This window comes from Nerophis ophidion, linkage group LG03, assembly GCF_033978795.1.
Source record: "Nerophis ophidion isolate RoL-2023_Sa linkage group LG03, RoL_Noph_v1.0, whole genome shotgun sequence".
Classification (NCBI taxonomy): domain Eukaryota; kingdom Metazoa; phylum Chordata; class Actinopteri; order Syngnathiformes; family Syngnathidae; genus Nerophis; species Nerophis ophidion.
In genome coordinates, this window is record NC_084613.1 from 17328659 (window position 1) to 17346107 (window position 17449).

General features: G+C 36.4%; 1 protein-coding gene across 2 annotated transcripts in view; it reads right to left on the minus strand.

Annotated features, from left to right (window-relative positions):
• The window catches only part of lrrk2 (leucine-rich repeat kinase 2), a 129416-nt gene that overhangs the window by 31102 nt on the left and 80865 nt on the right, over positions 1 to 17449 (minus strand). For both annotated transcript variants that reach the window (XR_009806050.1, XM_061894436.1), the window contains exons 28-34: positions 17182 to 17405; positions 16985 to 17112; positions 7138 to 7356; positions 6869 to 7070; positions 5315 to 5403; positions 1506 to 1693; positions 763 to 917 (exon numbers count right to left, since the gene is read on the minus strand). Coding sequence is in view for 1 of the 2 variants with exons in the window: in XM_061894436.1 (XP_061750420.1) it covers positions 763 to 917; positions 1506 to 1693; positions 5315 to 5403; positions 6869 to 7070; positions 7138 to 7356; positions 16985 to 17112; positions 17182 to 17405 (1205 nt within the window). In the remaining variant the exon portion in view is untranslated. The remainder of the gene's footprint in view (positions 1 to 762; positions 918 to 1505; positions 1694 to 5314; positions 5404 to 6868; positions 7071 to 7137; positions 7357 to 16984; positions 17113 to 17181; positions 17406 to 17449) is intronic.

The following is a 17449-nucleotide window of genomic DNA, read 5'->3' on the forward strand; positions in this document are numbered from 1 at the left end:
ATTTCTCCAGATTTTCTGAACCTTTTGATGATTTTATGGACCGTAGATGGTAAAATCCCTAAAGTCCTTGCAATAGCTCGTTGAGAAATGTTATTCGAAAACTGTTCGACAATTTGCTTACAAAGTGGTGACCCTCACCCCATTCTTGTTTATGAAATACTTAGCATTTCGTGGAAGCTGTTTTTTATACCCAATCATGGAACCCAACTGATCCCAATTACCCTGCAAACCTGTGGGATGTTCCATGTAAGTGTTTGATGAGCATTCCTCAACTTTATCAGTATTTATTGCCGCCTTTCCCAACTTCTTTGTCACGTGTTGCTGTCATCAAATTCTAAAGTTAATGATTATTTGCACACAAAACATTTTTAATCAGTTTTAACATCAAATATGTTGTTTTTGTAGCATAGTCAACTGAATATGGGTTGAAAAGGATTTGCAAATCATTGTATTCCGTTTATATTTACATGTGACACAATTTCCCAACTCATATGGAAACAGGGTATGGATACGGAAAACTATTTTTTTCCTCTAAAATGTCCGGTATTTATTTCCCAGCAATCAGAGTGATAGCCTGATTGCTGGGTTGAAGGTTTCGGTGTGACACGTGTGTGTGTGTGTGTGTGTGTGTGTGTGTGTGTGTGTGTGTGTGTGGGTGTGTGTGTGTGTGTGTGGGTGTGGGTGTGTGTGTGTGTGTGTGTGTGTGTGTGTGTGTGTGTGTGTGTGTGTGTGTGTGTGTGTGTGTGTGTGTCTGTGTATCACCTCTTCCATGGAGCATGTAGACGGAGACTGCCAGCAAGCGGCAGATTTGGCGTGGCCAGTAATCCACGGGGAAGTAAGGCATCTCGTAGAGACGCACGATCAACTCCGACTTCTCGCAATGCGGCAAAACAATGTGTGGTTTGTGCTTCGGCAAACTGCACAAACAGCAGGACAAAAAGTCAAAGCAGGACATTGCATTCTTTTCAAATATAACAATGATACTGTTTTTCAATGTACTGTAGTTTGGTTATTTATGCAGAAAAATCCTGCAAATTCTGTACTAACGTGCATCGATTCAGGTAAAATCAAACGGTGCCATATTTCGGGACTTTTGTTGCACGTGCCGTCACGTCTGGTTGCAGACTAAACAGCGGCTCACGAAAACAGCCACTCAAGCAGCACTGAGAGCGGACTAGGCCGAACTCCCTCTAGGCAATGTTGCAACTTTCAACACCAACAAAGCAAGTAAGATGGGTCAAAAACGCTCCAACAGAAGTAAAGTAAGGCTCCACTCTGTCAAAACACGCTAGCTTGATGCTAATGTACATTGGATTTGCCATAGACAGGCTACAATTAGCATTAGCCATTCTACATGGCGATTTCGACACTTCCAAATTCGGTGAAATAACATTTTGTTATCAAACAAAAAAACATTTATTAACAAAAGTATCGAAAATTGTTACCGATGAGTAGTGGTATCCCTACTGTAAAATCTGCTAATTTATCTGATCAGAAGTTGGTACCTGCTGGGAAGGAGCAGCTGGTGGTCGCCACACGGCAGAGCGATCTGAAACTTCTCCAGCAACTTGAAGTATTGTGTCATGTGACTGGCGGGAAAACGTTGGGTCTCCGACAGAACTCGTTCCAGCACAGAGCGCTCGGCGACCCCTTGAGGATGCTCCCGGGAGCCAGGGGCATTCTGGGTAACTTTCTGCAAAGGACAGTATGATTTTTGTCAAAGAACGTTGAATTAAAGCTGACCTTTTTTTTTTTTACTTGTGCATCACATTAGATCATAGTTTTCTTTTTGTGTGTGTAAAACACTTTTTGTTTCCACTTGCCTGTGTATGGAAGTGCTTTATTCATAAAGTTAATTTGATGTCTTTGTGAGGAATCAGACAATAAAGAATAATGATAGTAAAATATAAAATTTGAAAAATAATGATTATTTTTTTATCATTATTATTTATATTTCAATACTTTTACAATATTTTTTTCCATCGATATTTTGACATTTTTTTGTCATGCTGTATATTTGAAAATGTTCATCATTATCCACATCTAAAAATAATTCCATAATTTATTCATCATCATTTTGTATACATTTTTTTAACCATTTTTACAATATTTTTTCATTATTGTTTATATGTTATTAGCCATGCTGTATATATGATTTTTTTTTTAATTATCCATCCATCCATCCATTTTTTACCGCTTATCCATACACATTTTTTGAATCCATATTTTATTTTACATCATTTACATTGTTATAAGTTTTTAAGCCTTTTTACACTATTACTGTACATACACATATACATACATACATATATGTATATACATATACATATATATATACATATATATATATATATATGTATATATATATATATATACCTATACATATACAGTATATGCATACATACGGTACATTAATATACATACATACATACATGCATGTATGTACATATGTATATGCATTTATGTATGTATATATGTATCAATATATTTATATATATACATACATACATATATATACAGTATATATATATATACATACATATATATATATTATATATATTTATACGTATATAGATATATATATACACGTATGTACATATATATATACATATACGTATATACACACACATATATATATACATATACGTATACACATATATATATATATATACATACACATATATATATATATATATATATATATATATACACACATATATATATACATACACATATATATATACATATACATATATATATACACATATATATACACACACATATATATATATATATATATATAATACACACACATACATACATATACATATACATATATATATATATATATATATATATATATATATATATATCTACAGTAGTAGTGTAAAATGGGTTAACAAATGTATAAAAATGAAAATGATGAAAAATAAAATATGGATTCCAAAAATGTGGATGGGACAAGCGGTACAAAAATGGATGGATAAATGGATAATAATTTTTTAAATCATACACAGCATGGCAAATAACGTATAAACAATGATGAAAATAATATTGTAAAAATGGTTAGAAAATGTCTATAGAAAATTTATGGAATTATTTTTAGATGTGGATAATGATGAACATTTTTAAATATAGAGCAGGACATTGTAAAAAGTATTGAAATGTAAATAATAATGATAAAAAAATAAGTATACTTTAAAATGTTTTTAATATGATTAAAAATGCATACATAGTATGAAAATTGTAAAAAAGGAATGTAGAAAGTGTAGAAAATTATGAAAATACACAATTTGGAAAATAATGATACTATAGTATGTAAAAAGTATAGAACATTCAAATAATAGTGACAAAAACATAATCTGGAGAAAAATTATAATGATAAAACATTTGTATCTACAGTACTGGTGAAAAAATTGTTAAAAATGTATGTAAAATGTAATGATGAAAAATTAAAATACAATATGGAATTATTTTTAGGTGTGGATTATGATAAAAAATTATATATCACCAACATGACAAATAATATTGATGAAAAGTGTATGTACAATATGACATAATGTAAAACGTAGTGACGTAAATAATATTGATCAAAAAATAAATATTTATAATGAAATTGAACATGTAAATGATCAAAGAAATACAATATGGAATTATTTTTAGATGTGGATAATGATGAAAAAAATCATATATACATTGTGACAAATGTGAAAATAATGATTAAAGGTGTATGACATTATGTAAAAGTAAAGAACTGCAAATAATAACCATAAAAGATAAATATACCGTAAGTGTGTTTTTTATGTGAATATAATAATTAAAAAAGGTATATCAAATATGACAAATGTAAAAATAGAATGTAAAAAGGATACATCAATCAATCAATCAATCAATGATTATTTATATAGCCCTAAAGCACTAGTGTCTCAAAGAGCTGTACAAACAACAACATAAAATCTTTTAATTTGGAATATACTGATAATGATAAGTGTACAATGTAAAAAGTATAAGAAATGAAGATAATATTAATGAAAATATCAAATTTAGAAAATAATGATAATGATATAAAAAGTGTATAAATGTAAAAAAAAATAAAAATTAAATGTAGATAATATTGATGAAAACATAAAATTTTGAAAATAATGATAATGATACAAAAAGTGTGTACATGTAAAAGAGTAGGTAATATTGATGAAAATATACAATATAGCTATGTGAGCTACATGCTAACATTACATTTTAACATATTTCGAGGTTAGCAACACAAGCATAGCACTAACCTAGATATGTGAGCTACATGCTAACACAACATTTTAACATCTTTGGAGGTTAGCAACACAAGCATAACTATGTGAGCTACATGCTTACAATACATTTTAACGTCATTCTAGGTTAGCAAACTAGCATAGCTATGAGCGCTACATTCAAACATTATATTCCAACATAATTTTAGATTAGCAAGACTAGCCTAGATATGTAAGCTACATGCTAACATTACATTTTACCATAATTTTTGGTTAGCAAACTAGCATAACTTAGTGAGATGTATGCTAACATTACATTTTAACATCATTCTAGTTAGCAAATTAGCATAGCTATGCGGGCTACATGCTATCATTACATTTTAACATCAAGTAGCAAACTTGCATAGATATGCGAGCTACATGCTAACATTACATTTTAACATAATTCTTGGTTAGCAAATTATCAGGGCTACATGAGCTACATGCTAACATCACATTTTAACATAATTTTTGGTTAGCAAACTAGCATAACTTAGTGAGATGTATGCTAACATTACATTTTAACATCATTCTAGTTAGCAAATTAGCATAGCTATGCGGGCTACATGCTATCATTACATTTTAACATCAAGTAGCAAACTTGCATAGATATGCGAGCTACATGCTAACATTACATTTTAACATAATTCTTGGTTAGCAAATTATCAGGGCTACATGAGCTACATGCTAACATCACATTTTAACATAATTTTTGGTTAGCAAACTAACACAGCTATAGAGAATAATGCTAAAAAATGTATGTATACAGTATTAGCGTAAACATGCTTAAAAATGTATAGAAAAAGTAAATAATGAAAAATATATAGAATTAATTTAAAAATATGGATTATGAAAAATAATGTGAAAAGTAAAATATATACACATTAGAAAGGATTGTAAAAAGAGAATATGCATGAAATGTAGAAAAATAATGTCAATAAAAATGTGAATACTGATGAAAAATGTCTCCGCAGTACTAGAACAGAAATAAATCATTCCTTATTTCAATCAGGTAGCATTGAGTTTCAAACCTGTGAGAGGACGTTGCACAGCCACTGTGGGTGGATGAAGTAGAGCTGCTGGAGTTGCAGGGTGGGGTCGTCAAAGTGCAGCAAGACCCCTGCAGGCACAAGATATAATCATTCCCAAATTGATGTTTTGATTACGTTACATTTGCTCGTTTGGCGACACTTGCATAGACACGTGAGCTACATGCTAACATTACATTGTAACGTCATCACGGTTAGCCGACTAACATAGCTATGTGAGATACATGCTAACATTACATTTTAATATCGTCCTAGGTTAGCAAACTGGCTTAGCTATGAGAGCTACATGCTAACAGTACATTTTAACACCATTCTAGATTAGCAACACTAGCCTAGATATGTGAGCTATATGCTAACATTACATTTTAACATCATATTAGATTAGCAACACTACCCTAGATATATGAGACGGATGCTATCATTACATTTGAACATCATTCTAGGTTAGCGTCACTAGCATAGCTATGAGAGCAACATGCTAGCATTAGATTTTAACATCATGCTAGGCTAGCATAACTAGCATAGCTATCTGAGCTACAAGCTAACATTACATTGTAATATCCGTCTAGGTTAGCAACACTAAACTAGATATGTGAGCTACATGCTAACATTAACTTTTAACACAATTCTAGGTTAGCATCAGTAGCATAGCTATGTAAGTTACATGCTAACATATTTTAATATCACTATATATCAGCGAACTAGCATACATGTTTACATCCATGCTAACATTACATTTTAACATTGTTCTAGGTTAGCAACACCAGTCTAGATATGGGAGATACATGCTAACATTAAATGTTAACACAATTCTAGGTTATCATCACTAACCTAGATTTGTGTACTACATACTAACATTACATTTTAACATCATTGTTGGTTAGCAAATTAGCATAGATAAGTGAGTTACATGCTAACATTGCAGTGTAACAACATTTTAGGTTAGCAAATTAGCATAACTATGAGCGCTAAATGCTAACATTGCATTTTAACATCAGTTTATGTTAGCAAATTAGCATATATACGTGAGCTACATGCTAACATTACATTTTAACATCATTCTTGGTTAGCAAACTAGCATAGCTATGTGAGCTAAATGCTAACATTACATTTTAAAATATTTCCAAATAAGAATATTTTATTGTGTCTACGGTTTATCAAGCTGCTGGGATTGTGAATGCTAATAAATTACCTGTATATTTATATGGTTGTGTCAGAAATTACCGCGACAGTGATACCTTGTTTTTTTGTTAGTGATTCATTTTAAAAGGTCAGACAAAAAAAACTAATTCCACAGAAAGACAACACAATTTTTCCCATAAGAAATATTGTAAATCCAATTAATCTTCTCCAGTCACACAAAAGATGACCCCAAAAAACAGCCCAGTGGCAGTAGACTAATCAAAAGTGCTCGCACTCGCAACTTTCTTTGGCCCCATGGTGGATGGTTTGGGCCGTACGATGGTATATGAAAATTGTCATCAAAAAGCGAACGGTAAGAAAACCGAGGTAGCGCCGTCACTCGCGTGTACTGACCAGCTTCGCTGAGGAAGCGGATGGCGTGGGGGAGCTCCGCCTCCTCCAGCGGCAGCTGACTCTCCTGGATCAGCATCAGCAGCTCCTTCTGCCTGAGGACGGGGAACTCGGGAGGAACTCGGGTCCTCTCTTGGAGAAGCCTGCGCTCCAGCTCAACGTAGCTGTCTGGCACCAGCTGGCCCATCACGGGCTGACCCTGGATCTGTGGTGAGGAGACACGGTGAGACGTGGGGGTTGAGAAACGGGGGTCGACGTAGCGGCGGCGCCACCTTAAAGCCGGCGACTTCCTTGGCGATGGCCTTGCGCAGCCTGCCCATGGCATCCGAATCCTCGCAGGCCGAGACCGTGTGGTAGTCCTGGATGGTGGGGAAGCCCTGCTGGGACAGCAGCTCCTCTCGGATCTTGCCGAGACAAGCCTGGAAGGACGAATCCTGGACCAGGTCCAAGTGAGTTCCCACCAAGATGACCGGGGAGAGCGGGGCAGCGGCCTGTTGACCAAGAAACACTTCCTGTGTCAACTTGTCCCATCTGCCTGCCCCACCGACTGCCTTCATGCCTGCTTCCTCCTCTCGAGTCAACACTTCTGGTAAACACTCCGCAATGAATTCCTACACATAGTCTTACACCATACACACTCTTGGATTTTGTCACACACACCATTCTCTAGTTAATTTATTAGTATTGTTCATTATTTATAATTTTTTTTATATATACATATAATAAATACATAGAGCAATATTGCCCCCTTGTGGTTCTGTGCTGTCACAACTCCCTCCTCCATCCATAACATCGCACACCATTAGTAACATAAAAACTACTGTAGTTGGACAAAAACTGTACAGCACAAATGTTTGAGACAGGTTTGGGAGTTTTTGAGAAAAAGGGGGGGGGGGGATTATCAATACTAACACGTTAATTATACGTTAATAACATAAAAAGCGTAAAACGTTAATAACATACCGTACAAACTATAATAGTTGGACAAAAAAAAAATTGCAACACAAACGTAGCACAAAGGTTTGGGACCAGTCTGGGTGTTTTTGACAAGGTGTGTGTGGGGGTGGGTGGGTGTGTGTGTGTGTGTGGGGGGGGGGGGGGGGGGGGGGGGGGTAAAAAATAACATTAATAACATAAAAAGTTAATAACAGACCGTACAAACCATAGTAAATGGACAAAATAAATTGCAACAAAAACGTGGCACAAACGTTTGGCGCAAGTTTTGTGAAATTTTGACAAGGTGGGTGGGGGGGATTATGAATAATGTCACCTTAATTACACATTAACAACATAAACACTATAAAAGGTTAACATACCGTACAAACTACAATAGTTGGACGGTAAAAAATTGCAACACAGACATAGCACAAACTATTGAGACAAGTTTGGTGAGATTTTTACAAGGTGTGTGGGGGGGTTAAAAATAATAATAACACGTTTATTACAGGTTGACAACATAAAAACCATAAAACGTTAACATGAAAACTATATGAGTTGGACCAAAACGTAGCACAAATGACTTAGATAAGTTTGGGGAGATTTTGACCAGGAGGGGGTAGGGGTGGCTGTAAATAATAACACATTAATTACATATTAATTACATGAAAACCTGACAATGTTAATAATATAACAACTATATTATTTAGACCAGTAGTTCTTAACCTTGGTTCGATCGAACCCTAGGGGTTCGGTGAGTCGGCCTCAGGGGTTCGGCAGGTCCAAACACACCCAAGTCATATGTAAATACAAACTTCTCCCTATCTGCGTTTTACGGATCCGGCAACAGCTGACTGATTTGCAGGTGTGTAATTTGTTGTGAGTTTATGCACTGTGTTGGTTTTGTTGTTTGAATAAGGTGATGTTCATGCACGGTTGTGCACCAGTGAAAAAAAACATGGTAACACTTTAGTATGGGGAACATATTCAGCATTAATTAGTTGCTTATTAACATGCAAATTAGTAACATATTGGATCTTAACTAGTCATTAAGTACTTATTAATGCCTTATTCTGCATGGCCTTATTATAACCCTAACCCTCTAACCCTGACCCTAACAATAGCCAAATAACTCAAAATTAAGTCTTTATTACTTAGAATATGTTCCCTTAGTGTCCAAATAACTCTATATTAAGCCTGCAGCGATCATTTCGAAAGATCGTGTTTCGAAGAGGGTCATTTGCGAAGGGCAGAGATGGGCATCGCCACCACCCGTCGACTGGTGCTGAAGAAAGGTGCGGGGCCGACCTTCAGGTTGTACAGGTACGACCATATAATCTCACTAAAACACTAGTAACACAATAAGCAGATAAGGGATTTACATGAATAATCCTAGTAAATGTGTCTAATAACATCTGAATCGCTTCCACTGCCCTCTTCTTTTTTTTCTCTCTAGTCCTTCACTCTCACTTTCCTCATCCACAAATCTTTCATCCTCGCTCAAATTAATGGGGAAATCGTCGCTTTCTCGGTCCGAATCGCTCTCGCTGCTGGTGGCTATGATTGTAAACAATGTTCAGATGTGAGGAGCACCACAACCCGTGACGTCACGCGCACATCATCTGCTACATCCGGTACAGGCAAGGCTTTATTATTAGCGACCGGAGAAATCAGTGGATTATTCGTCGTCCTGCAGAAGCTGTCAAAAAAGGCAGCTGTGAGCTTGGCTCCTCGGCTTCTCTCTGAGACACTGCGTGTTCACCGCAGCCATCCGACCTCGAGGTATGTCTTTACAATCTTTAAAATCTCACTAAAACACTATTAAAACAATAAGCAGAGAAGGGATCTTCCAGAATTATCCTAGTAAATGTGTCTAATTAGATCTGAAACGCTCACACTGCCGCCGCCGGAGCCGTCGCTTTTTTTTTTTTCTAGTCCTTCACTATCAATATCCTAATTCACAAATCTTTCATCCTCGCTCAAATTAATAGGAAAATTGTTCGTTTCTCGGTCCGAATTGCTCTTACTGCTGGTGGCTCCCATTACAAACAATGTGAATATGTGTGGAGCCCTGCAACTTGTGAAGTCACGCGCACATACTTCCGGTAAAGGCAAGGCTTTTCTATTAGCGACCAAAAGTTGCGAACTTTATCGTCGATGTTTCTCTACTAAATCCTTTCAGCAAAAATATGGCAATATCGCGAAATTATCAAGTATGACACATAGAATGGACCTGCTATCCCCGTTTAAATGAGAACATCTCATTTCAGTAGGCCTTTAACATACCGTACAAACTATAGTAGTTGGACAAACAACTTTTTGTGCAACACAAACGTAGCACAAAGGATTGAAAAAAGTCTGGGGAGATTTTAACAAGGTGGGGTGGGCTAGTTGTTTGAACTAACAGTTCATTACACGTTAATTACACATTAATAACATGTTAATAACATAACAACCATAAAACATTAATAACAAAAACTATAACAGACAAAAAAAAAAGACCGGAACAGGATCGGGGATATTTGGACAAGGTGGGGGTTGTTTTCAGACAACGAAATGCTAAATCAGGGGTGTCAAACTCATTTTAGATGGGGGGCCACATGGAGAAAAATCTACTCCCAGGTGGGCCGGACTGGTAAAATCACGGCATGATAACTTAAAAATATAGACAACTTCAGATTGTTTTCTTTGTTTGAAAATAGAACAAGCCCAGTCTGAAAATGTACGAATCATAATTTTGTCAGGGTTATTTACACTTACATGTTGCGGTTAATTCTACGCTATCTTTTTTTTTGTCGTTATTTATACTTTCTGAATAATTTATATGATAATATTGTATTTATGTTGCAATTGCCGTTTTGGCGTCATAGGCTCTGTTATTTGTTTAGATCAGGGGTGTCAAACTCATTTTAGATGTGGGCCCACATGGAGAAAAATCTACTCTCAAATGGAACGGACTGGTAAAATCACGGCACGATAACTTCAAAATAAAGACAACTTCAGATTGTTTTATTTGTTGAAAAATAGAATAAGCACATTCTGAAAATGTACAAATCATAATATTGTTGGGTTTTTTACACTTACACATTTGTGTTATATTTTTATTTGTTGTTACTTATACTTTCTGAATAAATTACGTGATAACGGTCATCAGTCAACTCATTGGTGTTAATTTTCAATCCATCAAAATAAAAAAATAATAATATCAGAATCTAATGGCCATGGATGAGGTGCTGGCTGTCCAGAGTCGGGACCCAGGATGGACCGCTCGTCCGGAGTCTGGACCCAGGATGGACCGCTCGTCCATAGTCGGGACCCAGGATGGACCGCTCGTCCGGAGTCGGGACCCAGGATGGACCGCTCGCCAGTGTATCGGCTGGGACATCTCTGCGCTGCTGATCCGCCTCCGCTTGGGGTGGTTTTCTGCTGGCTCCACTGTCGACGGGACTCTCTGCTGTGTTGGATCCACTTTGGACTGGACTCTCACGGTTGTGTTGGATCCACTATGGATTGAACTTTCACAGTATCATGCTAGACCTGCTCGATATCCATTGCTTTCGGTTCCCCTGGAGGGGGGGTTGGGGGCGGGGGGGGCTGCCCACATATGCGGTCCTCTCCAAGGTTTCTCATAGTCATCATTGTCACCGACGTCCCACTGGGTGTGAGTTTTCCTTGCCCTTATGTGGGCTCTACCGAGGATGTCGTTGTGGTTTGTGTTGTGGTTTGTGCAGCCCTTTGAGACACTAGTGATTTAGGGCTATATAAATAATCATTGATTGATTGAATTACAGCAAGTTGTTTATGTACTTTCCTAATTTTCCACGACTGGTGCACTAACATCATGTGGTTTATAAAAAATGTTTTTACATATGTAGTAGGGTTGTACATCTCTCGCTGATAAACGATTTGATATGCATCTAGATACAGTACACAGGTTACGATTCGATTAAAAAACAGACCGATTCGATTCGATTTGATTCGGAATGATACGATTCGATTTGACGGTTAATATTCAAGACTCCAAATCCCCAAGCATTGTGGCTTTATGGCACTGGGAAAACGAAACAGAACAACAAAATCACATGTCAAAGTATTTATTTTTAGACATGGACCAAAAAAAAGTCTGGCTGAATTGTAGGATGGTAACTCCAGAGGTAAAAGTAGCACAGAATAGTAACAACAAAGTGCAATATTTCAGCCTGAGCATAGTTTTGAACACTAGAGGTAGGTGTAACAAAGAATCAATATTTCAATCTGAGCATATAGTGTTTTGAACACTAGAGGTAGGTAAAAAAGATTCAATATTTCAACCTGAGCATATAGTGATTTGAACACTAGGGGTAGGTAACAAAGATTCAATATTTCAATCTGAACATATAGTGTTTTGAACACTAGAGGTAGTTAACAAAGATTCAATAGTGGGGGAGAGTGGCCGTGCGCAACCCGAGCGTCCCTGGTTCAATTCCCACCTAGTACCAACCTCGTCACGTCCGTTGTGTCCTGAGCAAGACACTTCAACCTTGCTCCTGATGGGTGCTGGTTGGCGCCTTGCATGGCAGCTCTCTCCATCAGTGTGTGAATGTGTGTGTGAATGGGTAAATGTGGAAGTAGTGTCAAAGCGCTTTGAGTACCTTGAAGGTAGAAAAGCGCTATACAAGTACAACCCATTTATTTATTATTTAATATTTCAATCTGAGCATATAGTGTTTTGAACACTAGAGGTAGGTAACAAAGATTCGATATTTCAATCTGAGCATATAGTGTTTTGAACACTAGAGGTAGGTAACAAAGATTCGATATTTCAATCTGAGCATATAGTGTTTTGAACACTAGAGGTAGATAACAAAGATTCAATATTTCAATCTGAGCATATAATGTTTTGAACACTAGAGGTAGGTAACAAAGATTCAATATTTCAGCCTGAGCATATAGTGTTTTGAACACTAGGGGTAGGTAACAAAGATTCAATATTTCAATCTGAACATATAGTGTTTTGAACACTAGAGGTAGGTAACAAAGATTCAATATTTCAATCTGAGCATATAATGTTTGAACACTAGAGGTAGGTAACAAAGATTCAATATTTCAATTTGAGCATATAGTGTTTTGAACACTAGAGGTAGGTAACAAAGATTCAATATTTCAGCTTGAGCATATAGTGTTTTGAACACTAGGGGTAGGTAACAAAGATTCAATATTTCAATCTGAACATATAGTGTTTTTGAACACTAGAGGTAGGTAACAAAGATTCAATATTTCAATCTGAGCATATAGTGTTTTGAACACTAGAGGTAGGTAACAAAGATTCGATATTTCAATCTGAGCATATAGTGTTTGAACACTAGAGGTAGGTAACAAAGATTCAATATTTCAATCTGAGCATATAGTGTTTTGAACACTAGAGGTAGGTAACAAAGATTCAATATTTCAATCTGAGCATATAGTGTTTTGAACACTAGAGGTAGGTACAAAGATTCAATATTTCAATCTGAACATATAGTGTTTTGAACACTAGAGGTAGGTAACAAAGATTCAATATTTCAATCTGAGCATATAGTGTTTTGAACACTAGAGGTAGGTAACAAAGATTCAATATTTCAATCTGAGCATATAGTGTTTTGAACACTAGAGGTAGGTAACAAAGATTCAATATTTCAATCTGAGCATATAGTGTTTTGAACACTAGAGGTAGGTAACAAAGATTCAATATTTCAGCCTGAGCATATAGTGTTTTGAACACTAAGGGGGTAGGTAACAAAGATTCAATATTTCAATCTGAACATATAGTGTTTTGAACACTAGAGGTAGGTAACAAAGATTCAATATTTCAATCTGAGCATATAGTGTTTTGAACACTAGAGGTAGGTAACAAAGATAGGTAACAAAGATTCAATATTTCAATCTGAGCATATAGTGTTTTGAACACTAGAGGTAGGTAACAAAGATTCGATATTTCAATCTGAGCATATAGTGTTTTGAACACTAGAGGTAGGTAACAAAGATTCAATATTTCAATCTGAGCATATAGTGTTTTGAACACTAGATAGAGGTAGGCAACAAAGATTCCATATTTCAATCTGAGCATATAGTGTTTTGAACACTAGAAGTAGGTAACAAAGATTCAATATTTCAACCTGAGCATATAGTGTTTTGAACACTAGAGGTAGGTAACAAAGATTCAATATTTCAACCTGATCTTATAGTGTTTTGAACAATATAGGTAGGTAACAAAGATTCAATATTTCAATCTGAGCATATAGTGTTTTGAACACTAGAGGTAGGTAACAAAGATTCAATATTTCAATCTGAGCATATAGTGTTTTGAACACTAGAGGTAGGTAACAAAGATTCGATATTTCAATCTGAGCATATAGTGTTTTGAACACTAGAGGTAGGTAACAAAGATTCAATATTTCAATCTGAGCATATAGTGTTTTGAACACTAGATAGAGGTAGGCAACAAAGATTCCATATTTCAATCTGAGCATATAGTGTTTTGAACACTAGAAGTAGGTAACAAAGATTCAATATTTCAACCTGAGCATATAGTGTTTTGAACACTAGAGGTAGGTAACAAAGATTCAATATTTCAACCTGATCTTATAGTGTTTTGAACAATATAGGTAGGTAACAAAGATTCAATATTTCAATCTGAGCATATAGTGTTTTGAACACTAGAGGTAGGTAACAAAGATTCGATATTTCAATCTGAGCATATAGTGTTTTGAACACTAGAGGTAGGTAACAAAGATTCAATATTTCAATCTGAGCATATAATGTTTTGAACACTAGAGGTAGGTAACAAAGATTCAATATTTCAATCTGAGCATATAGTGTTTTGAACACTAGAGGTAGGTAACAAAGATTCAATATTTCAACCTGAGCATATAGTGTTTTGAACACTAGAGGTAGGTAACAAAGATTCAATATTTCAATCTGAGCAAATAGTGTTTTGAACACTACAGGTAGGTAACAAAGATTCAATATTTCAATCTGAGCATATAGTGTTTTGAACACTAGAGGTAGGTAACAAAGATTCAATATTTCAATCTGAGCATATAGTGTTTTGAACACTAGAGGTAGGTAACAAAGATTCAATATTTCAATCTGAGCATATAGTGTTTTGAACACTAGAGGTAGGTAACAAAGATTCAATATTTCAATCTGAGCATATAATGTTTTGAACACTAGAGGTAGGTAACAAAGATTCAATATTTCAATCTGAGCATATAGTGTTTTGAACACTAGAGGTAGGTAACAAAGATTCAATATTTCAGCCTGAGCATATAGTGTTTTGAACACTAGAGGTAGGTAACAAAGATTCAATATTTCAATCTGAGCATATAGTGTTTTGAACACTAGAGGTACGTAACAAAGATTCAATATTTCAATCTGAGCATATAGTGTTTTGAACACTAGAGGTACGTAACAAAGATTCAATATTTCAATCTGAGCATATAGTGTTTTGAACACTAGATAGAGGTAGGCAACAAAGATTCAATATTTAAATCTGAGCATATAGTGTTTTGAACACTAGAGGTAGGTAACAAAGATTCAATATTTCAACCTGAGCATATAGTGTTTTGAACACTAGAGGTAGGTAACAAAGATTCAATATTTCAACCTGATCTTATAGTGTTTTGAACAATATAGGTAGGTAACAAAGATTCAATATTTCAATCTGAGCATATAGTGTTTTGAACACTAGAGGTAGGTAACAAAGATTCAATATTTCAATCTGAGCATATAATGTTTTGAACACTAGAGGTAGGTAACAAAGATTCAATATTTCAACCTGAGCATATAGTGTTTTGAACACTAGAGGTAGGTAACAAAGATTCAATATTTCAACCTGATCTTATAGTGTTTTGAACAATATAGGTAGGTAACAAAGATTCAATATTTCAATCTGAGCATATAGTGTTTTGAACACTAGAGGTAGGTAACAAAGATTCAATATTTCAATCTGAGCATATAATGTTTTGAACACTAGAGGTAGGTAACAAAGATTCAATATTTCAACCTGAGCATATAGTGTTTTGAACACTAGAGGTAGGTAACAAAGATTCAATATTTCAATCTGAGCATATAATGTTTTGAACACTAGAGGTAGGTAACAAAGATTCAATATTTAAACCTGAGCATATAGTATTTTGAACACTAGAGGTAGGTAACAAAGATTCAATATTTCAACCTGATCTTATAGTGTTTTGAACAATATAGGTATTGATTGATTGATTGATTGATATTTTTATTAGTAGATTGCACTGTACAGTACATATTCCGTACAATTGACCACTAAATGGTAACACCCGAATAAGTTTTTCAACTTGTTTAAGTCGGGGTCCACGTTAATCAATTCATGGTAGCAGGTGCAACATTACAATGTAAACAAGTTACACACCTATAACACATCTCAAAATGTGGCAAGGAGCTTTAACTCACCGTACTCTTGGCCGTGTTTCCTCTTTGCATGCTGGTCGAGATTTGTAGTGCTGCTAGTGTACGTCAACGATGCTCGACACAATTTACAAATAGCATGGCTCCTGTCGAGCTTCCCTTTAATTCTTATAAAACCCAAATACTTTCCACACTTTGGATTTCTGTCTGCCCGATACGTTGAAAATCTTTCTCAGCCCACTATCATCTTCTGTCAGACTGACGCTTTCGTTCTCCTCCTTCATTTTCCGTGTTGTCCCTTGTTTATCACTCATGCTAATACCAGCTAGGCAGCTACCGCGTTTGGCGAGTAGCTTCAGCTCTCGTGTTGTTTTAGAGACGCTGGCGCATATTGTAATCTAACCAACCCATGCAAAGTCTCACGATAACCGATCCATGACTCTATAACCGATTCAGCTAGGAATTCATGGAGTATTCGCATCGATTGAGGAATCTGCTACCGATGCAGCCTAATCGCTCACATGTTGAAACGAATACTCGGTCGCATCGGTTTATCGTTCACAACCCTAATATGTAGCATCATCTACAAAGATACAAAAAAATTGCTTTTGCGACATCCAGTGGACACATTTAGAACAGCAGTTTATTTCATTCAAAAATGACGACCAATTATTATAGCTGGATAAAACTGTTCGCGGGCCGGATCGGCCGTACGTTTGACACCCCTGTGCTAAATGCTAAATGGCTGAAAGAGAAGAAGAAAGGGAGCGTCATGAAACGCACCTTGATGTTGAAGAGCCACGGTTTAAGCGCGTCCACCTGCTCGACTCCTTTGCTCAGGTCGTGCACCACCAGGTAGAGCGCTCTGGACGACAGGAAGTGAGCCTGCGAGCCACTCAGCTCCTCACCGCCTAGAGGGGGGCGGAGTCACAAAAACACCCGTTGACCAGGTCCTGGAGAGACCTTTGCACCATACCCACCTGAGAAGTCCCACACGCTCAGCACCATCTTCTTCTTGTCGCGCTCCTTGATGGTCCAGTCGCGGACCTCCACGCCCGCCCGGGCTCGTCCGGCGCCGGCCCGCCTGCCCTTGGTCTTCATTAACTGCTGGACCAGACTTGTCTTCCCGCTACCGGTGTGCCCCACCACCATGAGCTTCATGCGGTAGTACGGCACCGCCTTCTTAAGGCGCTGCTGCAGGAACCTGCCAGGAAAGGGGGGAGGGTGTATTCTAGACCTCGGTCACAC